General features: G+C 41.2%; 2 protein-coding genes across 2 annotated transcripts in view; one reads left to right on the top strand and one right to left on the bottom strand.

Moving 5' to 3' along the window:
- Nucleotides 1-281: 281 nt before the first annotated feature.
- Nucleotides 282-23,449, top strand: zcchc2 (zinc finger, CCHC domain containing 2). The gene is made up of 14 exons (XM_062379336.1): nt 282-1,190; nt 4,932-5,052; nt 6,420-6,490; nt 9,145-9,216; nt 9,672-9,772; nt 11,874-11,977; nt 12,740-12,802; nt 13,582-13,642; nt 13,901-14,030; nt 15,535-15,602; nt 15,926-16,002; nt 16,735-16,851; nt 16,958-18,670; nt 19,725-23,449. The coding sequence occupies exons 1-14, from the start codon at nt 411-413 to the stop codon at nt 19,784-19,786; spliced, it is 3,540 nt and encodes a 1,179-aa protein (XP_062235320.1). The 5' UTR covers nt 282-410; the 3' UTR covers nt 19,787-23,449.
- ift74 (intraflagellar transport 74) overlaps nt 23,434-24,748 on the bottom strand; it is a 13,491-nt gene continuing 12,176 nt past the window's right edge. The window contains exon 19 of the mRNA XM_062379337.1: nt 23,434-24,731. Coding sequence (XP_062235321.1) covers nt 24,616-24,731 — 116 coding nt within the window. The 3' untranslated portion in view covers nt 23,434-24,615. The remainder of the gene's footprint in view (nt 24,732-24,748) is intronic.

Below are 24,748 nucleotides of genomic sequence, written 5' to 3'. Positions count from 1 at the left end.
CAAGATATTTAATTAATACTTTGAATATTAAATGATGAAATAACTTGATTACTAAAATTATAGCAAAGAAACACGCGTGCAATAACATGGTAGGTCAACAGGGGTCTTTTTTGACCCATGTTGTGCCTGAGAAGAGGTTTGCATAGCTTGTGTATCAAAGGGTTAATTGGTTTCATTGATAAAAGCCCACTCTAGGGTTCAGAAAGTCCACCAACAGCCTCTTGATGGCGGTATAAAGCGATAACCGTGCATATCCACCCTGCCGGAAATTTGGAGTAGAAGAAGAACGTAACCAGAGGAAAGCAGCTCCAGTGGCGTCGCCGCGTCAGTTGATCAGTAAACCGTGAAAAACCCCGTTAAACCACCGACAGTCCGCTTTACTTTTTAAAGCTTCTCCTGCACCGCTGATAATGCTGAGAATGAAACTACCGACGAAAACGGGCGAGGAAGGGGAGGACGAGGCGCTCGAGGACGATTCATTGGATCGGTCGGCGCACCAGCGGATTCCCGGGGCGGCATCTCCCTCCCCGGTGTCCTACGGACTGGAGAAGTCTCCGTCCCAGCTGGACAAGGAGACCGTCTTCGAGTGGTTCGGCCTACATTTAAACCCGGCCAAGCGCGTTGAGTTCATGTGCGGGCTCTTACATATGTGCCAACCCCTGGAGCTCCGCTTTTTGGGATCTTATCTGGAGGACCTGGCCAGGAAAGATTATCATGTTTTACGGGACTTCGAGTTTCGTGCCAACAGCCCGGGCGACCTGGGCGTTTTGACGGACGTGGTTGACCCGGTGGTTCGCGCCAAACTCCTGGTCTGCCTGTCGCTCCTCGGGTCCGACAGCAGGGAATGCGCTGGAATACTCTTCGGGATTCTGAGCCATGTCGACCCGGCCCTGTTCTACAAACACTATGACTACTCACTTCCGTTCCGGGGTCCCCACCAGCACCACCCGGTCCACCCGCCCTGTCAGGACGGGAGCGTGTACGGGCGCTCTGTGCAGACCCGCGGCTTCTCCGCGAACGAGACGGCGGCGGGACCCCTGGAGCAGTTGGCGCTGCTCTTCACCATGGCCTCCCTGCACCCAGCTTTCTATTTCCACCAGCGGGAGACCGTCCGCGGCCAGCTGGACAAAATCGAGCTGGCTCTAGACGAGAGACGCCGGAGTCAGCTCCGGATAAACGCCCAGACAACGGTAACTGCACCGACACTGTAGTTTCTACCGCCCAGCTAGCTTAACATGTTTCAACTTCTGCGTTTTACATTTAGCCAGAGTTTCTAATCAGCATAGCTGTCTATGGGAATTTACACACTTATAGCTCATTAGATAATGATAGCTAATGCCAAGTACTGCCTTTGGGAACGTCTTTCTTAGCCTGAGCTGGGGTCCATGCTAAAAGATTTAGCTAACATACACTGTATAAGCTGGTAGTAGCTATGTGGTTCCAACCACTGACTCCAGCCATGTTCACACACATGGGGTAAAGCTCCTTTGCCTCGGAGCCATTATGGAGCTTCCTATGTGTCTGGGCTGTGGATCAATACTTGCTGCTGTTACCTTTTTAAATGACCCCCGTAGTAACGTCATTAACAGCTCCCTGGAAGCCAAGCACTGTCCCCATTACAGCTGTATCCAGATCAAATGCCAAGTTCATGACTGATAATGCCACTATTGTTATTATCACTGCTATCATTCCCTATCCAGTTACTCCAGATTGCTTCTCCACAGCTGACCTATGCTGTAACTGAGCCACAGTGGGTTTTTGACGTGGTTCTGTTTCACTTGTAGCTTTTGAACCTGACACCGGGTGTCCGTAGGTTTTCACTCCAACCAAACAGGGCAGCAGCTCATCTTTCTCAACATGTCTGCAGTGGTAGTTATGTCGCATAACTTAGCTGGTTGCTATCTTGGCACTTTAGAATGATCCGTACAGTTCTTTTAAGTTTGTAAGTAACTAGCAAGTCCCATAGTCCCATTAAATACAAGTGGCACCCACTGAAAAAATACAAACCCTAAATATGCCTAATTCATTTAATCAAGAACCATTTAATGTTTTCTGGGAAATCAATGAAAATGTCCCTCTTAAGCAATGTGATTAAACATTTCTGGATCCACACTACAATTTAGTGGGTTCTTCCCGGGCACATACCACATCCTTCCACCAAGTTTTTTTTTGCTGCACTGTGAAGTTGTTTTTGCATTATCTGTCTTACAAATCAACCAACCAACACAGAAAGCAGACAGGGGTGAATCACAACCTCCTAGGCGGAGGTAAAATGTTGAGTACCAAAGTTAACAGAGCTTTTGTCTACATTTTACACAGCTACAATTTTGTCATTAAACTGCAGGGCACCAACAGAGCCTGCAATGAATCCAAAAAGCAGAGCACATACTGAAATCCATGCCTGAGACCTGGAGCACATGTGTGACTTTATTTACATAACCACGGCTGTCATCTCTTTGATGTGCAAACACTTCCGAAGGCCTCACATTGCAGATCAACCAACTGATTCAGTTCAGTTAGGTTCAGTTTTATTTGCATAACACTATACCAAAACATATGGGGTGAAGATCTTACAATATACAGTTCCCACCGTAAACAAGCACCTGTGAAAAGAAAAATATACGTCTGACAGAAGTGGACTGAGGGGGGGCTGTCCACCTCAAGCGGTCGGTTTGAGGGAAGAGAAACGAGAGGAAGAGGGGGAGAGATAGACAGGGACAGCTGTACATATAGTTGTTTTCAAGCACTGTTATAACAATATGTTATTAATTAGTGATGGCAGCACCAATAACAATAATAATAATAATGATGATGAGTTTTGATGTTGGGTAAAGCAGGGTTTCTCAATAGGCAGTTTCTATGCAATATTTCTCTCTGTCTCGATCAGTCAACCTCTGCGTTCCTTGGAGTCATGCACCATTATCCCCAAAGGTCAGCAGTGAGCTGGTTTTCATTCCATCTGGTACCAAACTAATTTCAACTTTCATCCCGTGCGGGCTGGGGCGATTTAACAGGGGAAAGAACCACTGTCTTGCTGGCTTGAAATTGAACCCTCCAGGCTGTGGAGGCATACAGTATAGTGTGAAATCATAAACACCAAGCTACTGCATAGGACTTTAAGGCAATGGTGACTTATTGCGTGAGTCAGTAGGGCCTCTGACCACAGAGAGCTCAGGCTTTTTGACCAGAGACTAATAAAGGTAAAAGCTCTGATGATTGGTGAATTGTTTCAGCATTTGTGAAGTGTACAGTCATGTTAAAAGATAATTTCACTCTATGGAAATTGTTGACTTTCTCAATATATTTATCTATTAACTATCCTTTTTGATTGAGGGCCTTTAAATACGGGTTGTCAAACAAATATAATAAAATGTATTGCCATTTAACACATCAGGTCTCCCAGATTAGGTACCAATGATAACCACCTCTTCAGGGACGGCAGGTGAAACGTGTCTTATTCCTCTGACATGTAGACCCAGGTGTTCTCTTTGCTTTCGAAGTGTGTGATTTCATCATGCCATGATCTGAAATGCTCTCCAGGGCCTAAATGAAAAAAAACAAAAACAGTTGTGGATGCCTGTGAGTCTGCCAAACGAAGTAAAATAGATCTTCAAATTATTTGAAATCATTCCAATGTAACTACAACTGGCATAGATTTCCAACAACGGCCAATTGGTCCACTACCGGCCAGCCTGGATAATTCAGCCCACAAGCAGATAATTAGATTCTTAGTGAAGTCTCTTAGAACCCAAACTTGTGTATATATTCATGTATATGTGTGTGTGTATTATGTAACTGCATCTAATTTTAATGAGATTGCACAAATTTGACCCATATGGGAGGCCCAGGATAAAAGCCATTTCTATCCAAGAACAATATTGCAGAAAGACCCAGCCTTATGGAACAATGTGCTCTGGACAGATGAATGACAGTAAGAGTTGTAGGAGGCGTATTAGCTACAGGGCAAATACAGTTTCTCAGGAAGTGAAACTTATCCCAACAGAAACCAATAGTAGAATCCTGTTAAAATGGGCAGTACTTCTATGAAACCCCTCAAAGATCTGCATCTGATGGAACTTTGCATGTAAGGGTGGGTTTAAATTGTCAACAAACCTCCTTAAAAAGTAAATTTCCATGGGCTGTGTATACACACATGACTGTGTGTATACATATAAAAGGAAAATCCCTAATCTGAAGTCATGTTAGTCATGAAAAGCTGCTCTCAAGTGACAGTGTTTCCCATCAGCTGTCTAATCCACACTTCTGGTGCTTGTGGCAGTTTACATTAAGGATGTTCTTATCAGCTGAGCAATGGCTGTAAATTAATTGTTAGTATCTCTTATAAATAAATATATTAGTGGTCTCAAAGGAAAAAAGCAATGACAACAAAAAGTTGGAGATTGTTGTTTCTGCCTAATAAATCATGTATGCTTGATGTTCACTGATCAGGTGTGAGAGGGAGGAGAGGGGTTATGTGTTAATGTTTAAATGGAGGATATGATTTGGCTGTTATCACATGCATATATTTCTATTGTATTTATATTGCACACAAGTTTTTGTTCATTAAACATTGAAGTGAAAGTTTTCATAGATATTTTCAGCTGAATTTATGGGGTTTAACTTGAGCTTTTAGTCAGTGTATACACCAGAACTTGGGGAATCAGAATAACATATACGCTAAAAAATATTTGATTTTTTTTTTTTTCATTTCCATAAGGGACAAACTACTGATGACTCTATTCTGTTTCTCTCTGTCTCACATGATTTTACAGGCACTAACTCACCTATCAGGGCTTTATTTAAACAGTTACATGAAGCTATTCATACTGAAAAAAACAAAGGTTATAAGTTGAAAAGATAGCATGACAGTGTGAACAAACCATTATGAGGCATTTACTGACTCGCTTTTTTTGTTTGTTTTGTTTTTCTAGGAGCTCACAGGTCAGAAAGTGGATTTCCTGCCCCCCCAAGCACTTGGTTTGGGAGAGTGTACCGCTTCACATCCTCCGTGTCAGAGCCGACGCTCCAGCCGCTGGGTGACACAAAGAGAAGGTGAATTGAAGCAGTGCATATATAGCAATCATTACTAATTTGATACAGGTATAACACATAATTTGTGTTTCCAGTTTCTTCAGCCTTTTTGATTTAATCTGCCCAAATATTTTTTGAACAAATAACTTTATGAAGCACGGATATCTCTAACTATTGTATAATGATAATCTTGTGCCATCTAATTTATTTGGCCCTGTATTGTTCTTTATGTTTTTCGTGGATATTGGCAGATGAACAGTGACAGTAGAGCCCCCTTCATGTTTTTCTGTAAATATCTGGTTATGCCAAACAAATTCACATATGTCATTGGGTCTGAAACTTCCCAGCTCAAAGTCTTGCAGACCAAAATGCCTCTGATTGCAGTAGACCTAAAACCTAAAACATATAAGAGCAATGAGCTGTGTGACAAGCGGAGAGGAACAGACCAATGTATGGAAACACCTTACCTGCAGCTGTTTGTTCTTCTCTTTGAGAAAAATATCATGATTATACCAGTTCAGTTAATACTGTGGTATAGCAGATTCACATGCTTCTCCTCATCAGCAGCAGCCATCTTGGTTGTTAACAAAAATAATCTGGCAGTACTGCTCAGACAGAAACCAGACCCATTGTATAAGGGGCTGGATTCTACTATCTAAAGTGGTTTTAGTTGCCCTATAATGTTTGTGATTGGCCTGACTCGTTTCAGTATGATGTGATATTATCTGAAGGGGAGGATGACCAGAACCATCTACACGAGTGAATATGATTGTTCTGGTTTCTAGGTTAGGGTTGTAGGTAGGGCTGCTCGATCAATCGAAATGTAATCGTGATTATGGGGCCAAACAATCTCCAAACAAATAAAATCAAGAGGAAACGATTATTTGGCATTTTTTTCGAAAGAGACACGGACGCGCCATTCAGTCCCTCCCCCAAAGCATTCAGCGGCCCAGCTTACTGGCACTCACTCTCAAGCAGCTGTAAAGTGAAGGAGGCGAGTTGTGTGTGTGGTGACCGCGGTGAAAAAAACAGCGCGAGTGGAAAAGCAGGGAAAACACCATGTAGCGGCGACGCTGCGCACTGCTATTCTCAAGCGCGCTCCCGCCTGGCTGTTCAGATCAGTCAGACCGGACCCGCATTTCATAATCTTTATTATGATTTTTTCCAAAATCGAGCAGCCCTAGTTGTAGGTGGACATACATAGTGGAAAGAACTGATTAATTCATAGCATGCACTATAATAACACAGATAATTATATGGGCCTAAATATTTGAATAGGCTCTCAGTAGACCCAACCAAGTGTTTGCCAGTAGTTGCCTAATCCCAGTAAGAAATCCCATTCCAAAGTCTTCATAGTTAATTTGTGATTTCTGTTGTTGTTGTCGCAGCGGTCCATATAGAGGGGATTGTGCTCAGGGGCATCTCTCGGACCAGAATAGACAAGGAATACAACTTTGAGGTAGGTAACACCACCACGAATACACACACACGCACACGCACACACGCACACACGCACACACGCACACATGCACACATGCACACATATACACACACACACACACACACTCTCACATTCACATTCTTGTATCTTACTGAGAAAACTCATAGGCATAATACCTTCCTTAGCCCCTTACCCTAACCTCAACCATCACAGCTGGATGCTTAACTCTAACGCTACCCTAAACTTCTAACCTTAATCCTAAAAGCAAGTCTTTAACCTCAAACAGCCCATTGAAGAAGTAATGAAGCACAATGGATGAAAATTTCACAAAATTACCAGCGTGTTTCAGGATTAGTTTTTTACTTGACAGCAACTCATACTTCTGTCATGTCCTCCTCACTGATGGGTCAAAAGACTTAATGGACTCACCTTATGCACAGTCATTATTTATCAAGCTCCATGTACTATTTCGAACATGAGGTATCTTTCTGACTTGTGACTGTTTACTCTTAATCTTTGTACTTACATTTTCTCTTTTTGTTGTGTTGTGCTAGTTACTTTTTCTTTAAAATCTCCATTCTGGTAACATTTTTAGCTAGATCGAGCAGAAGGTGGCTGCCATGTATTTTGTAGCAGCCAAATGCCACTTTACCATTTGGTTCTGTGTGTGTCCATATTGTTAGATTACACATTATTTTTGTATCCTTTGTTGTTTTTTTTGCCCCAGCTGGCAGTGGAACTCAGCTAATCCAAGTTGCAAATTCTACAGTCACTCAATGTTGTGCCAATCTTGTGGCCGCTCATCCCTACTGTTGACCTTGTCGGTTCAAAATTAAATTTTATCTCAACACAAGTGCACAGTATTAATAGGCATATTTAGCGCTTGTTGACAGAAATACAAATTCAGTAAGACAGATGGAGATGACACACTAACCGTCCTGTTGGCTTGACTGAGCTTTGAAAGTGAAGCCAGCAGCATTCAGCTCTCCATCTGGACACAGACCACTGATACACATGCAAAGACCCATCACACTCATTCTAACATTTGATCATATCTGCAACCATGAGCTAAATAGGCATGCACTGTTTTCATCAGTTAGCATAATTAATAAACATTAGAGATATGAAAGTTTTTAATAACTGTCAAGTGGTAATGTCTATCTGAGGCCTTTCTGATCTCTATTAAGTAGAAGCATGCTCCTGACATGTGTATGTGTCTGTGTGACGTATGTGTGTATGTGTGTATCACCCACTAACCCTCAGAGAAAAGAGGGTTGTGGGCTTGTTTGTAAGGAGTTTGATTTGTATGTAAAAATCTTGCTTAATTTCCCCTTAATTAAAGTTGATATACCAATTTGTTACATCTATGTCTGAGCTAGGTAACTGACTGCTCTGAGAAAAAAATGGAGTGTACGGTAGTATCTGTAGAGTATGGACCTTTTTCTAGATCTGTGTTTAACTTGCACGACAGACTATAACTACCTAGTAGAACAGCAATGATTCATCAAATCCCCTCAAACACAAACTAGTTCTCAAAGCCTCATATCACAGTACAAACACATAAGCAGCTTTGTTTCAAACAATTTGTATTTGCAATTGTATCACAGGGGTGCTGCAGTAAATGCATTTAATGCACGTTGTAGCACGTGTGGCGTATATGTTGCACTGTACAGCCTCACTAGTAATTGATCATAAACTTAGTCAAAGTTTTTCCTGTGCTTGAACATTCTGCAAAAGCTTCTGTTAATAGAGACACAGTGAATTATTTTCACTTTATGTCAGTGTGTTATCCATATTTTTCTTATAATGGATTGATATTTCCTCTGTAGTCAACATCTCCACACTTATCTTAAACTGATTTACTGGGAACACTGATTATCAGTATCAGCCAGCAGACAATAAGTCTTACTCTGTTACCACACTGTGCGGAATTCCAAATCAAACTTTCATTCTCTGTGGTTCTGAGGTCTTTAAAGGGAACTGAGTTAATTATCTACATAAAAATAATCAAAACAAATTCAGTTGAGTAAAGATATTCTTACCAGAGCAGATATTTTTTGTGTTGACTTGTCATAAGAAAATATAGCCAGCTGGTGTTGAGACAGTAATTTGTCTATTTTTAGCAAACTACCAATTACCCGTCTATGGAACTGGCCCTGATGGCTTATCTGGCGATGTCCCACACCCACACTGTTGGCAGCCCCCCAGCACCTACAGAAGAACTGCAGCTTCTCTGTCTCTTTTTCTCAGTTAGATACGATTTGCAGAGCACAGACAGGCACTGCTCATGTGCTGACCTCTGTCACTTTACCTATTAAACAGTGTGTCTGTCGGAGCTTGGGTCACAGGTGACACTGAGTGTGCGTTAATCAATAATTTAGGTTTTATTTGTCTAGCCCATATTCACAAATTAGGATTTGTCTGATAGGGCATCCTCTGTCCTCAACCCTCAACAGGAGTAAGGAAAAACTACCATAGGTAGTTAATGTGTCCAGTTTGTATTTTAACCAACTTTATTTCTGGTCTTAAACGATGTAATCCCAAATATGGATCACGTAAATAGGTTTGATGTCATTATGATCTACAAAGTTTTGATTTTTAGACGTTGTTTTTCGTCAGCTCTCTCACCATAGTCAATGTAGTGATGGAGGTCGTTCTCTGCTGTGTTTCAGGTGAAGTGGTCAGACTCTTCTTCTACCAGTGTGACCAAAACCCACCTGGAACTGGAAAACTTCCTTCTTAAGGTAAGATATGCACTTTTGTCTGAAGATATAGTTTGTTTTAAAGGGGACATATTATGAAAATTCCAGTTTTGTCATGCGTCTACACATTAATTTGGGTATCTGGCATGTCTACCGTCCCAAAAACTCTGGGAAAAAACAACTCCCACGATTTGTTGTGGTTCCTCTATGTCAGAAACAATACGCTAGAGTGCGTTCAAATGGGATTACGACTGAAATAAACGTCATAGTCACACCATGCCCATGTAGGGAGTCTCGCTACATGGCCCTGGACGAGCAAGCTAACACTAGCCGGTCTCCACCGTCCCAGTTAGCTCGCAAGCATTTGATAGCAGATAAGACATGTTTATACACAGACGACTTGCAGATGTCAACATGCAGCAGATTATTTCTTTATTTGCACAAACCTGTTTCTAAGCAAATCTTGCTTGTTGTTTACCCTTCTTCTCTCTCTGCAGCTTCCTAAGGATCAGTGCACTGAGTCTTTTGAGAAGAGCATCCTGAGGCTTCTGAACCAGGGGGACCAGTATGAGAGCAGTGAGGTGGAGAAGAACCTCAGGTACATTACACTTGTCCCAGATTCACACAAGATGTGTCAAATAATAATGCATTATTACCTATTACTGTTCAATATTAACATAATTAGCTTTAGTATTTTTGAGCTTTCTTAAAATGACCGTTACCTCAATGGTTTCCTTTAGTGAGAATCGGTTTCTACAATGTTGGAAATGTTCAGGATAGATCTCATTTCAATTACTTCTGCCACATGAAAATGTTAAAGACTGCAGCCTTGACCGAAGACAAGGCTGCAGTCTGAGTCCTGCAAGTGGAAAAGGGTCAGTGTCTGTATCAGGGTCATTTCCTGTGTGTAATAAATCTGGAAAACGATCATTATCTGTGTCAGAGTGCAGAAAAGAGAGAAGTACCAACCACGCTGTCGGAATTTAAATTGTTGTTATTCTCACCTGTAAAACCTGATGTTAAGTCAAATCTATAGGTATTCAATAACCACTTATGTGAAATAGCTGTTGTTTGTCAAATTACATCACTTCTGGTAAATGATGAAGCTCTATAGCCTGTGGTTGTAATTCAGAATCAAATGTGAATCAAGATGGCTGCATCCCTCATCTCAGCCACATGAATTCACACCCTCCCCAGGTGCATCTTTTTCAGCAGTCCATCTGCTTGTCATACTTTACTGTCTGTTCAATATGAATGGACAGAGAAGCATTTTAGTGTTCCAGCTATGTAAGAACCATCAAATGTGAGCCTATGGGAAAGTGTCATTCAATTAAGTGGAGTTGAGTTTCGGTGCCATAGATTTTAGTCATTCAGCTGGGGCCTATAAACCGTTTTTTTTATCTCTGCAAAGGAGGTTATGTTTTCACCCCTGTCAGCTTGTTTGTTGACATGACAACAAAAAAATTACTGAACAAACTGGAACTGTACTCACGATGGAGTCAATCAAAGGTTCGGTGTGTAGAAGTTAGTGTCATCTAGTGGTGAAGTTGCATGTTGCAGCTGAAAACCCTTCACCTCACCCGCCCCTTCCAAACACTAAACGGAACCTGTTGTAGTCTTAAGTCGTCATAAAAACTCAAAATGTGTTTAGTTTGTTTAGTTTGGACTACTGTAAAAACATGGCAGCCTCTGTAGAGTGAACCCTCTCCTGATGTAAATATATAGTATTTAAATATAAAGGGCTTAAGGTAAAAAAAAACATAATTCATACAATTTAGATAATACACTAGTTTATACAACCTCAAGATTATTTTTATATTTAATTTCTGTTAATAGATCCCTTTCACCTAAATCTTAAACACTGAACCTTTAAATGTCATCACACTCTCTGAAATTTCCCCCCACGTTGAATCTTAAATCTTAAAACTGCATTGACTATGTATTCAGAACACTGATAAGCCCTCATCCCTTTGAACTTATTCAGTATCATTGCCTCACATTCTGCCCACTGCACAGTCCCCACTGAGGAGGCAGCCCTCACATGTAGCAAACCTCTGATCGAAAGAGAACAGCTTCACTACCAATGTATCATGATCCTTTTAAATTCAGTCCCAATGCTACATGGACCTTTTTACTGTTGTCGGATCACACTCAGGCATCAGTTTCAGAGCCAGCTACACCCTTTTACATCCTTATACACACACACACACATACAAACAAACAAACACACACGCACACGTGCACGCACACACACACACACACACACACACACACACACAGGGCATTGCGTCCATCAGTTTCATTTTGTCTGAAAGGAAACTTAGAGCTCAGGCTTTTCATCAGTAACTCAGCCCCCAATTCCAGCTGCATTGCAAACATTGTTGCTGCTTGTATTTGCAAGTCTCTTGCCTTTTATGGTTCTTGGCTCCACCGTTGACAGGCTAACGCTTTTTGTTTTATTATTTTAACTACAGTATGTTAATTTAAAAGCAACAAATTGTCATTACTAGCCAGCTCCACAGATGGTTGCAAATGTTTGTTGTTTTATCAGTAAGGCACTCCAGTGTGGTGTTATGGTTTGAACATAGCCGCACAGTGATTGAAGTATGGAAGTGTGTCTTTTCATAGAATTCACTCCTTCTTATAGATGTTGAATTAAATATAAGTGAATAATGAAGTGTGTCACTTTGTGTTTCCAGGGAAAAGTTCCTGTCTGCTCCTCAGGTCTTCAGACAAACCAGAAAGGTCTGCAGCTTCTTCAACTGTGACTCCACTTACTCTGCTAAACCCACTTCTTGCAGATGTGAGTATAAAACTAAGAATGACATGATGCCTATGGAATGGGTATAAACTAATCTGTTCTTTTCAGTCTCAGACAACTGATCACCTCACAATGTGTTTTTTCAAACTTGTGATCTCCTATAGAACAGGCTCACTTTTCTCTTTTTCTTGAACAAGCCGGAAAAAATTTACTTTGATCATTTTTTTCATGTTTATGTTCTGTGAAACGCTTTTTAAATTGCACTCACGGTATTAAAAGAAGCAAGAAAATTACTGCATTCTTGTCATCATACATGTGCCCATAAGGCTCTGTTTAAATCTTAAAATAGTAGTGTCACTGTTATTTCACTCCACAATTATTAAACTGGTTGTCATCATGACTTGAATAGATCTTGATATGTGCTTGGGCATTGAGATGAAAACAAAAAAAATTCAGTCAGAACACACATAGTAGTGTTATTTATTGTTTGCCTTGACATGGCTGTGAAATCTACTAGTGTGTTCTTTCGAATTGTTATGTAATTCGATGGGAAAAGGGACATTGACAACAGAGAACAATTTAGTTTTCCATCCACATGAAGAAAAATGCTGCCTACATCTTTTACTGTCAAAGATTTGCGATATGGGCCTTGAAGAAAATGATGATTTTATGCCTCTTTTTCAGACTCAAAAATGGTCAACATGGTTCGTCATTATTTGACATTTATGATACATTTAGACCTTGAGTTACCTGTCAAACAATGAAGAACCTGTGTCAAAAATCAAGAAATCTTTTTCTTTACAGGCAACTGCCAGCTGGGCAAAGTCTACCAAGGAGACTGCTCCGATGCCTCCAGTCAGGAAGAAGGTGAGAGGAAGTGAAATTCCATCACAGCTTATTTCCTCTGTGTGGAGCTGTATTGGCAGAGCAAGAGCAGTGAGAAATAAATGCACTGTATAAACCGTGAGTGAGACCTGAGTGTGTTTACAAAGGAACAGCCCCACCAAGCTGACTAGCATTTATTTTTGGAGGCTGCTGAGAAAGGCTGATTGTGTTTCAAATCCTCATATTTCAAAGCTATATTTGCCTGCTCATGTACAGGACTGAGTTCAGCGCCAGCAGTCACAGCTCAAACTTCACAATAAGGCCGTGCTCAGTCCATGCTGGGAAATTTTGATACATTACATATCATTTAGTTGTGTCCTGTGTTTATACTCATTACCAGTATTGCTTGTGTGGGATAAGGAAATACAATATAATTGCATTACTTTTCCTTAACCTTTAAACAAGCATTTGACTCAAACTTGTCAATAAATATAGCAAATTGAGAATTTTATGTGAGCAGTACTGAATAATGTTCTTTATTTGGATAACATGGCCTATTTATAAATAAAACCCTAATTTATGAGGCATTGCTACAAGCATTAACAGCTTATAGTTGGCAGTGGTCTATGATCTGTTAATATACGTTCAAAATTCCCGGTGAGGGTTAGGGTTAGGGTTAGAATAAAATAATCATGTTATGTTAAAATAATATCCTAATGATTTTTCTTGTCAAAGCACATACGAAAAACATTTAACATCACAGACTGTACCTTGATTCTTGATGAAAAGCTGTTGTGAAGTTTTCTTGATTTGTCTCTCAGATTTAGAGTCGTATGTTCAGGGACACAAGAAAAAGCATGGGACCAAGAGCCCAAGTCAAGGGTGAGTAGAGCCTCTATGGAACAACTATAAATGTAATACCACTGTGTAAAAACAACAGCTGATTAGTAGAAATAAAAGGTAATATTTACTTTATAGAAAGTTTTTTATGTCCAACAGGGATGTGAATGTTACAATTGTATACAGGAGGGCATGAAAAAAAATATAGATCAATGCATACTTTTATAATTCAATAATAATGAGAATGATGTTATACACATGTGAAAGGACATCCAATTAAATGACTTTCCTCTGTATCAGTCTCTCTAGTGCCAAAGCCTCTCAGGGAGACAGTTGGAGGGGGGGGCACACTGCAGAGGTAAATGGTCCTGCTGAGAGGAGGAAGAAGAGCTGTGCACTGAGGATCAGTCAGGAGGCGGAGCAGGTGAAGGTACTGCTGCCTGCTTTGTATTGTCTAAAGTACTGTTGCTGCTGCCTACATATTATTTTTAATAGTTGAACTCAATAGTCAGACATTTAGGTCCATTTAGAAACTGAGTTCCAGAAAAAGCTGCAAACAAAAGTAGCCTAATTGCAATATATCTCGTAAATTCATCCTACAAGGAAAACCATTTCAACAGTTAGTGTTTCTGCTGTAACTTTTCTTTAGACTTTACACCACACTTACACTACCCTTAAAGACTATTATTCTACAGAGTGGAATTATGAATAGCAAGAAACATGTTTTAAGTAATTTCGGGATTACTCAATTTGAAGTTAGAGATTATTGGTGGTTTATAACTCTCAACAATCTCAGATTGTGAGTGGGGAAACACGTGTGTCATCTATCCAGGGGTTATCTTCATAACGAGAAGAGGAACATTATCTCCTCCCGTGGATGATAAATGTTGTTTTTCCACAGATCAGTGTTCAAAATTAGCTTCTTCTACAAATGAAAATCACAGATTAAATATACAGCTCACTACTAAATATGAAATACTGTAAGTTCTAGCTTTATGTAGGGGAGGATTGTTGGGCTGGAGGCCTCTCTGGTTCAAGATGTTTTTCTTTGCTCACATGGAAGTCCGTCCGAGGTTGTGGCTGTGTTTATCATTAACTTAACTGTAAACTTCAGCAGCACAGTTCACAGTTGAGGACAACTCCACGAACAGTGGTTAATCATTATACATGGTAGATACATGAAGGTCACTAAGAGATAGACAGCGTTTTGTGTGTGTGTGCGTGTTGGCGCGTGTGGGCATGTGTGTGTGTGTGTGTGTGCAATTCATAGAACGTATTACACAATACCGCGTGAATGGGAGTACGCACCGCTAATCTCACTGATATAGGTCAAGACTGCATGCTTATTTGAGCGGGGGAGAGAAAGCAGAATGCTGACAAAGCACATTCTCTCTCTCTCTCTCTCTCTCTCTCTCTCTCTATCTTCCAGTTACTTGCATAACAGAGGCTTAACACGCAGTAAATGTCCAACCCTCTTCATGACAACTCTGCTTATTCTTTTCTGTGATTTTACTAATTATTACTTAAATAACTTCAACCTCACCCAGTTATCATCATGAATAGAAATTATTAGGTTTCTTAGAAATTGGAGAGTCCTTCAGTTATAACATCTCAGAAACCTCCTTGGGTTTTTTGGGTTTATTTTTCACCAGAATAACATAAAAAGTACTCAAATGTAAAAGCACTACTTTGGGCAAAACAAGTCATGCACGAGTAATACACGTTTTGATTGTCCAACTAAAGTCTTAAAAACGTTATGTGTGTGTGTGTGTGTGTGTGTGTTCTCCTTTGTGAGAAACCAAGCAAAGTAGTTCTGTTATAGTAATTACTGTCTAACTTTGTAGTGACCCTGTAATGACAGAGAATCACCTTAATGTGAGAGGTGCTCTTTGAAAACTGACTGCTGATGTTCTTACTTTCTTTCTTCCTCACAGCACCAGGACACTGAGAAGAGAAGCCACCCAGTCACTACAACCAAGAGCAGAGTCCTGCCCTCTGACAGGTAGCTCAGCTATTCATATCTCATTTATTTGCTCAGCTCATTTCTCTAATAACTTAAAATCCAGACACGCGATGACTAACTTCTAAAGATTATAGTTCACATTAAAGCCAATAGCAGTGGATTGTTATAAAGTAAACACCTTTGCATTTTAAGATCTGATCTGTGATGATGTGATGTGACTGTGTATTTGACTGGACCATAGCAGAACGCAGAACCGACGTGTTTAGGTATCTATAGTATATATAATCTGCCACTGACTCCACATCTCAATCTCTTGTTACTCTATTTCTCTGCTGATGTTCCTACACCTCTGCCTGCTTCAGGGACAAGGTGAAGGGGAAAGGAGCTGCCTTTGTGACCAATGGTAGTTTGGTGCCAGCTCTGTTGCCTCAGAGGAAAGGTGAGTGTCTGGATGGCTGATGTCACGCTTGGATGTAAAAGACCAACAGAAGAGAGGGAAGGTTGTGAATGAGTGAAACTGATATGAAATGACTTGCAACTCCCTTGATGATGCACATACAGTTTATTTAGATTCAGCACAGCTACACTGTATCAAAGGATGATATTACAACCATGAATATATCCTCATAATCCTAAATACACATATCCTTATCACTCAGTACTTAAATTGTCCATTGCAAATGATCTACCTCCATTGCAAACAGGAACTGCTAGGAACTAATTCACCACAATTTTTTTGTGCAAATATATCATTCTATTACATAATATTGGCTCACAAAATGGTGTTCAAGGGATAAAGGCTCCTGTTAAATGCTTCCCCTGTGTGACAAACTGTGACACTGTAGAATCCCCTTCAGAAAGTTCCTTCAATTTCTAATTTTTTATTAGATAAGCAAAACCATTGATATAGAAAGAAGAAACAAATATAAATTAACATTAATATTAGAAGTCCACTGGTTGTAAGATAAAAAAACGAACGTGTTGTGACGCTGAACACAGCTCTCCTGTGCAAGCTGTTGCTACTCAGTGTTTTCAGACCCTGTTCTATCCAGCTCCATACTATTTACACAACGCACATGCACAACAGTCGCTCTGATCAACGCAATCAACCATACTGTTGTACATATACATATAGTAGCCAGATGTTTGTTTAACACAGATGTTGTTGCAGATGGGGGTTCTGGTCCAGATACGTTTGGCGAAACATCATCAGAAAGCTACAGCTCCCCATCCAGCCCCCAACACAGAGGGCCAGAGAGCCTTGACAGTGAGGATGACAACAACAAAGGTACAATATCACACTATGTATATTAAAGAATTACAGGTTCTGTAATGAAAGACGTCAGTGCAACGTGGAATCAATCTGTTCTTACCTGTTCTTGTTTCTCTACTAGACACAGACAGCCACTCTGATGACTCCAGTAAAGGTCCTTGTCCTGACATGTTCTTCACACACCAGACCATTCCAGCTGTGGTGGGGGACGTCTCCTCTGTCCATTCTCTGTCTTCCAACAACCACCGGCCTTTGTGCACGGAGAGCAGCATAGAGTTTCCCCCTTTCTCCTTCATGCATTCTCTGCCACCTCCCAGCCAAAGCATCGCCCCTGATGGGAAGTCCTCATCTGGGACAATGATGATGCAGATGCCCTTAGTGCCTCCAGCGATTCCAGGCCCAGGAATTGTGGGAGATCCAGAGAAGAGGGATGTGCTCCCGACCTTTGGGATTCCACTGATTGGCGTCCGACCTCAAGGAAGTCTGTCTGTGCAGCCTTTTGTTCAGAGGTTCAAAACCGTTCTGGGTGGAGCTAATGGAGCATCAGGAAGTGGTTCTACTGTTGCCATGCCACAGGCTTCACATCAGGCCCCAATCAGAGCCATGAGTGTCATGCCCCCTGGCCCCACGTCCTTCTCCTCTCCTCCTCAGCAGCCCTGCCAAGACCCGGCCAGTATCAGCTCAGGTCTGGCTTCCTCTATGCCACATGTGGAGCCTTCACACGCCAAGCACCCTGGCTTAACTTTACCATCTGGCCTGCCTTCTCCCTATACCTTGCCCCCTATCCCCTCATCTGTGATGCCTGCTGCAGGAGCACCTGCAGCCACTGGACTGGCTCCATCTTCTGGACATGTACAAGTTGCTGTTCCCCCAGCTGTGCCCACCCACACCTCTGGACCTGCCCCCATCCCCAGTCCAGCACCTACTCACAGCACAGCACACAGTGAATGTACATCCTACAGCAACAGTGGTTCTTCCTCTGGAAGTGCCTCCATTGCCCCTGGCATCCCTATTACCCTTCAGCAAACCCAGCAGCAACAAGTGACTCCACAGCAGCTGACACCACCACAGCAGCAGCAGCAGCAGCATCATCAACATCAACAACAACAGCATCAACAACAACAGCAGCAGCAGCAGCAGCAGCAACAACATCAACAACATCAACAACAACAACATCAACAGCAGCAACATCATCAACAACAACAACATCAACAACAACAACAGCAGCAGCAACCGATGGGCTGTGGTACGTGTGGTTGTCATAACAACTGTGGTGGGCGAAGCAGCAACAGCAGCAGTGTCAGCGCCCCCCCCAGCTGCCAGGCCCCATTATTCTTCCCCTCCCACCAAATGGCAGCAGCAGCCGCTCGTCAGGTGTTCAGCGTTCCTCCACCTCTCTTCCAGCTAACAAGCCTGTGCAGTAACAGCTACCTCACCCAGGGCCAGCCTCCTCACCAGGCCAACGGTGCTGCCACCCTGTCGCCCTTCTTCACCACTGCGCCACCTCCTGCACACCCGTCCCCCTACGGCCCCCTGCACACTCACTCCCACAGCCACGCAGACGTGCCATCACACATGTTGGGCACCCAGGCCGCTGCGGTGGCGGTCGCCGCAGCCGCAACCTACAACCTCCAGCAGCAGATGGCGCCGGCATCTTTCTGCCAGCGGGTCTACCAGCACGTGTACCAGAATCCTCTGGGGATGCTGCCCGCTGCAACTCTGGGAGGAGGCGGAGTCAATAAGAAGAGCGGGAATGTGTCCTGTTTTAACTGTGGAGTCAGTGGCCACTACGCTCAGGACTGCAACCAGCCCTCCATAGACTCCACACAGCAAGGTAATGCAGCTACGCAAAGCAGGGAGAAACAGAGGAGCCATTAGTTTTCTTTTCCCAGAAGCCTAGACAAAAGTCCAGAAATTAGTCTTGACCAGTTAGACCAGTTAGAGATCATTCTCACCAGGTATTTTTGGCACCAGTATGATGCTTGGAAAAATCAAGACTGGGACAGTGTGGTAGGAGTCAGACTGTCAGTGTTCTTACCTGGAATTAAATCAGCTAACCCTTAACCCAAAGTGTTTAGCTCTTAAGTCAGTGTTAAAACCAGCTGCTCTAATTCAACCACTTGTAGGAACGACTTTAGCAGCAGTAGTTTAGACCCACACGCGTTGAATTGTCAACATCACCTTCTAGTGACAGTTCTTGTACTAACTGAAGAGATAAACCACTGAGCCACCTCCTGGCTGAAAATGTTTAGAGGTTTTCTTTGCAGCAGCTGTTCTGTGTATGTTTCTGTGGGTTTACAGTGTTTTTCAAAAGAAGAATTCAACTGAAACTGTTTACATTGGTGTACTACACAATCTAATCACCTAACCTTGTTGTAGGACTGTCTCAATTTAATTAATATCTCATTGTCACCATAGACAAACTCAGGGGGGTATATATACACTTACCAAACTAACAACTTGATGTTCTGCGCACCACAATGAGGTGGAGAAGATGATAATACAAATCTTGAATAATAAGTAGAAAAAATAGGAAAAACCCGTAAGATAATAAGATTATCTGGTTGGTTTGGTGAACAAATATCTAGTTCACCTTCCCACCATTGGTAAAGAGCAGTGCATGGGTGCTTCACTTTGATTTTCAATGGAAAGCATGTGGGCCAACTAAAGCATGGGAAAACAGTGTTTCGAGCAGCTTTTGAAAAGCTCAGTAAAAATACTGTACCTACACACCGGGATATACAGAAACAGCGTAAGGTCGAAGTTCACCGACCTTCTGTAATGTTCAGATGATCTGTTCCTCAGCTGTCCACTGATTGTGTATCCTCTGTGTGTTTGGATACATCTGTCTGTGTGTCCATGTGGCTGCCTGTGTGCTTCCATTGCAGGTGGCCTCCGGTTAAAGTACGCTGCCGCCCACATTTCAGAAGCATTCGACAATGCGGACTGAGGAAGAAGAGGAAAGACGAAGAGTTCCTCTGGTCTCGTTGCCACGGGGACAGTCTTCTGTTGTCCCCCCAGGCAGCGTGTGAGCGGTGCACTAAAGCATCTGTGCACTTCAGGAAAACAGAATCTCAACCTGCCAAGGGCTCGGTGGACAAAGTCTAAGTGCTCGTGCCTGAGAACATCTAGTGTCTGTGGAGATGACACACTGTCTCATGCGCACCATCAGTGACTCCCAGTCCCTTCCCTTTCAGTTTGTTTTAGATATTTTTGCACTGAGGGTTGGAAACGATTAACTTATTAAATAACTATAAGATTGTTTTGTTTTTACATAAAAGTGGAGAGTAGTCTCGACTGAAAAATGGTTCTTTTACACTTCTTTCTAAAAACAATGTATTAATGCAGTTTTTCCTCTTTATTACTGGTTACCGGGGATTTTATGTCTGACAGAAGTGTATAGTAGTTTTCAAAGATTAAAAAACAAGAATCAAAAAAGTAATGTCAGCAAAATGGATTTTATGTTCGTTCTAATTTTCAATTTTGCTCATGTTTCCTGAATGTACACCTTCTCATTTAAGGAATCAGATTGTATGAAAATTCATGGATCTCATGCATTTCTGTTACTTGATCTGTGTTTGATTAGAAGGTAAACTTGCTGCTTTGTGTTTGTTCTGTTTTATTTTTTTTATTGTTTTACTTGGTGAAATAGTGAAACAGGAACTTAAATGCACTAAAACAGTTCTCACTGCAAACATGTTGTTAGGATTCATTCATTTTTAAGATAAAAATCCACATGAAGTAGCAAACTTGTCAGAAAATACGGCATTGTGAGGGTTTGGGTATAATGTAGTAACACAGGTGTGAAACCTTTTTTCAACTGGTTAACACTTTAGAAGGAGATGTGTGTTCTTAATGAAGAAGTGGAGCCGCCACTGAAGAAGAATATCAATCGACCCTGAAACAAGCCGAGGGAACTCAACGTCATCAATAACACTTGTAGAACTTAGTCCTTTGGTTAAATTCATGCTCTCCTGAAGAGTAAGTGGCTCTGATTGGACACTCTTTACTGGAGACAACGACTACTTGGAGAACTCTAACCTCAGTTTGCTTCGTGTCCTAAGGCAAAAACCTGTTTTGACCCTTTTCGACTCCGAGGCAGTGTGAACATCCTATCATCACAGCTTCCTCCCACGTCACTCAAACACCCTGACATCTCTACAAGATCCTTTTTTTTGCCTTAAATTCAACCTTCATTCAAACACTAACTACTCTGCTCCCTTTAATTCACATTGGCCGTGTCAGTCAACTGAATGACAGCCGTGTACATCCTCTCATCTTGCTCGGGGCAAAGTTTTTCGACACGATTATTCATGGCTGTAGGAAACTAGCTGTGCTTCCCATTCATAAGAACAAGACTATAACTGTTTGCTTAATTGTGGCCACTTGTGACTTAACATGATGTTAAATATACAGCAGAGTAAAGAGTCATGAAGTCAGTGAGCTGACCCTGTAATTACACAGTTTTCTAACTCGAGCAGGAAATATGCTGCAGGTCGTAATATAAACCGACGCTGTAGCAGAAGGTTCAGTCCCTGTGTAAAAGTGAATTTTATTTCCTCTTAATTTTTTTTTTTTTTTAACCAATGGATGAAGAAAGGGCTATTTCGTTTTTTCACATGTACTTGTTTTAGCCCCACCTACTAAATGGGAGAAGTCATTGTGTGGTCTTGGTGGCCAATGCTGAGTGAGACACCACCATGATGATCTATCTGTAGAGAGTCCAAACGGACTGTGTGATGGCTAATGACATTAAAAGAAGAGTTAGGTGGTGCTGGGTGCAGCCTCTTATGCTCTCCACAGAGGATTTACAGCATCCAGCTTTTAGTTTATTAATGTTTTTTATTGTGAGCAAATATTTCAGCCGTTGCCTTCCAGATGGAGCAGTGGGCACTTTGGTTTCAGGTTTGACTTGTATAGCTTGATCCTCGCTGAATTATCATTGTTTCTTGCCCTTAACCTACGAATGCTAAGTGGGTGTATTATTATTATTATTATTGGACGGTTTTATTTCTATGTCGGATCGCGTCTGGAAGATGTAATATTGCCTTGTTGGTTCTAAGTCCATGTTGTGCTGCACACTGAAGAAGGAGATATCCAACTTTTTCTGCACTCTGTGATTTCATGAAAAGATTTACGGTTTGAATTGCTGATCCAGTATTTGACTTGAGTTTCCTGAGGCGGCTCAGGGATAGAATGGGAGAACATGGAGCCCTAAAATATGCAATAGTGCATAAATAGATAAAACGTTCAACAATATTTTGTGAAATAATTCATTAAAACTACTCACTCAACTCTTGACCATTTTTGGGCTCCTTTTTCAAAAGTCTACTTTAATATAACAGCTGCTGCCAGTTAGCGCAACATTTAATTTATTCAACTATTAAATATATATTTATTTAACTATTACACTCATGAGAGACACTACTTTCTGTCTCATTTGTGTAGCTCTTAGACGGTAAACAAACAGTGTGTGGTTAAAGAGGTTTAGTCTCTTGTGTGTTTATTCACATCAGTTGTTTCTGAATTGCTCTGACACTGTTGTTTGCTTTAACCAACAGGAGCTAACTGGCTAAATGTAGCAGCAGCAGCTATGGAGCTTGCTAACTGAAGAGGTTCCCTGTGAAAAAGGGTATTTCTATATGTTCAATAAAACTCCTTTATTATAACAATAATTAGATCATATTTGGCTATTTTCAAATGATAATCCATTTATTTAATATTGAGCACTTTAGGACTCCATACTGTGTGAAAGTACTTAACAGTCTGATTTCAAAATAACTAAAGGATGATTTAATAACATCGAACATATGATGGCCTTTATTTTTTAATTGAACAATACAAATTTTTCATAAGGAGCCATTTCTTAGGGATGCGCTTAAATTTTTTAGAATAAATACAGTTTCTGCAAATCAAGTGTGTGTGTGTGTGCGTGAGAGAGAAACTCTCAGGCTGCTCATTGGTTCTTTCAGGCCTTGTGGACGTGCTTGTCTCTGTTTTTTATAACCAATAACTCTCCATCTACTGTCAGTGCACAAGGTGAATCTGAATCTATGCATACACAGTTGTTTGTCCTGAATCCTAAAGCGGCTGCCAGAAGCTGCCGCTGGTTGAGACGGAGACAGTGAACGTAAATCTGTAAAAGGAGGAACAGCCTGAAAGATCAAACTGACTCCAGTTTGACTCTGAAGATTATTTATGCCCCAAACTGTCCCACAAAGTTCTTACTCTCATTCAACCGCTGATTTCCAATCATTTGTGCATTGAAGTGGATCAGGTGACCATGCTTATCAGATCACCATCAGATGGGGACCAGTCAAACTGTTGAAGAAGAAGAGTGAAGTCCAGTGTGTATATACTGAGGACTCTCCACACAACCTATGTGTACTTTTGTTTGACCTGGATAGTTTGAAATAAAAAACAAAACAAATGCTGTACTGTACATTTGCAAGGGATCAGTCTGCTCCCACCCTCGCCTAAAATGTTTACTCTTTGATATCTATGTACTGGAAAGGTCAAATATATTTCTAGAGCAGAATTTGGATTTTATGCAAACTGTTGATCTGTTTTTTGTCCGGTAATTAAAAGCAATAAATACAAAAATGAAGCAAGATTTATTGTGATGAACATTTCCCATCCACATCTGTCTCTTGGAAGGTTTTGACCACATGAAGACAATTTTTCATGTTTTCATTTGACTAACGTTAATCATTTAATTTAGTTTTACGGTGAAATTCTATCATTTTCTAAACACTTTGACATGTAGCTTAGAATTTTTTTGCTTGAACAGGGACATAAGTGTCCAGTACTGTAAGGACTCTAAGAAGAGGACTTGTTCATTTAGCATTTTGTGCTAAATTAATGTTTATAACTGTCAGCCTGGAACGTACAAAAATAAAAATGTTATCCTGAGCATTCATAATTTGTGAACAGAAGTAGTACAAAGTACAAAGCTCACACCAACACACAGCAGAATGTGTTTGTTCTAAACTTCACTGAGTTTTGCTAAAAGAATCTGCAGCAAATCAACTTTTTTAAATGGCCTTTTTATTTCTTGCAAGGACCAATAGCTGTAAAGGACATTAAGCATATTTTTTTTAAACCTCTGTTGAAAAAATATCGTAGCTGTGCAATAGCTAATAACATTTTAGATAATTATGTATCAAATTCAATCAAACAAACATATTACTGGTTTAGCAACTGCAAGAGAGGAATGAGAGAAACATTGACAAACTAACATCCTCTCTGAACTGTGTGAAGAACTGCAGTTTTAAAGGGATAGGTCACCCAAAAATCTAAATTCCCTTATCATTTTACCACTATGCCGATAAAGGAGTGGGTCTTATATGTAAGGTAAATGGTGAACTATTCTTAAACTTAAAACACAAAATGTCTCCATGCTGCTTGCATGGAGTCGTTCAAGTGTGTAGACATTCAAAATCGACTTGAAACAGAGTCATTTACACCGTTTGAAGTCTCGGTCACCATTAACTTTAATTGATTCAGCTTCAACGCTGTTAACCCCTGACACGTCATCCAGCCCTCCATCGACATAGTGGTGAGTAGATGAGTGAATTTTTATTTTTGGGTGACCTATCCCTTTAAGATGACTGTCTTACTGACACATGTGTGAAGGTTACTAGGAGCAGTGTTATGTCAGTATCATTGACAGTTAACCATAAATATTTGATAGCATATCTTGTATCCTAGCCAGTCTCACTGGGTGTGATAACCAACCATTCATACTGTGTTAACAATACACATTGTGTCCCTGTGTGTTCAGCTCCTGTTGCTCTGTAGCGACTCGATGAGACACTTGTTGTACTCGGCCACTTGTTGAGAGACGTTCTTGGCCACCGACGCGTAGTCGCTCTCCTGGGATTTCGAAGCGATGACTGGTGCTGCAGTTAAG

The sequence above is a fragment of the Platichthys flesus genome, chromosome 21, assembly GCF_949316205.1.
Source record: "Platichthys flesus chromosome 21, fPlaFle2.1, whole genome shotgun sequence".
Taxonomy (NCBI): domain Eukaryota; kingdom Metazoa; phylum Chordata; class Actinopteri; order Pleuronectiformes; family Pleuronectidae; genus Platichthys; species Platichthys flesus.
Note: the sequence above shows the minus strand (reverse complement) of the source record. Positions and strands in the feature narration are given on the sequence as shown.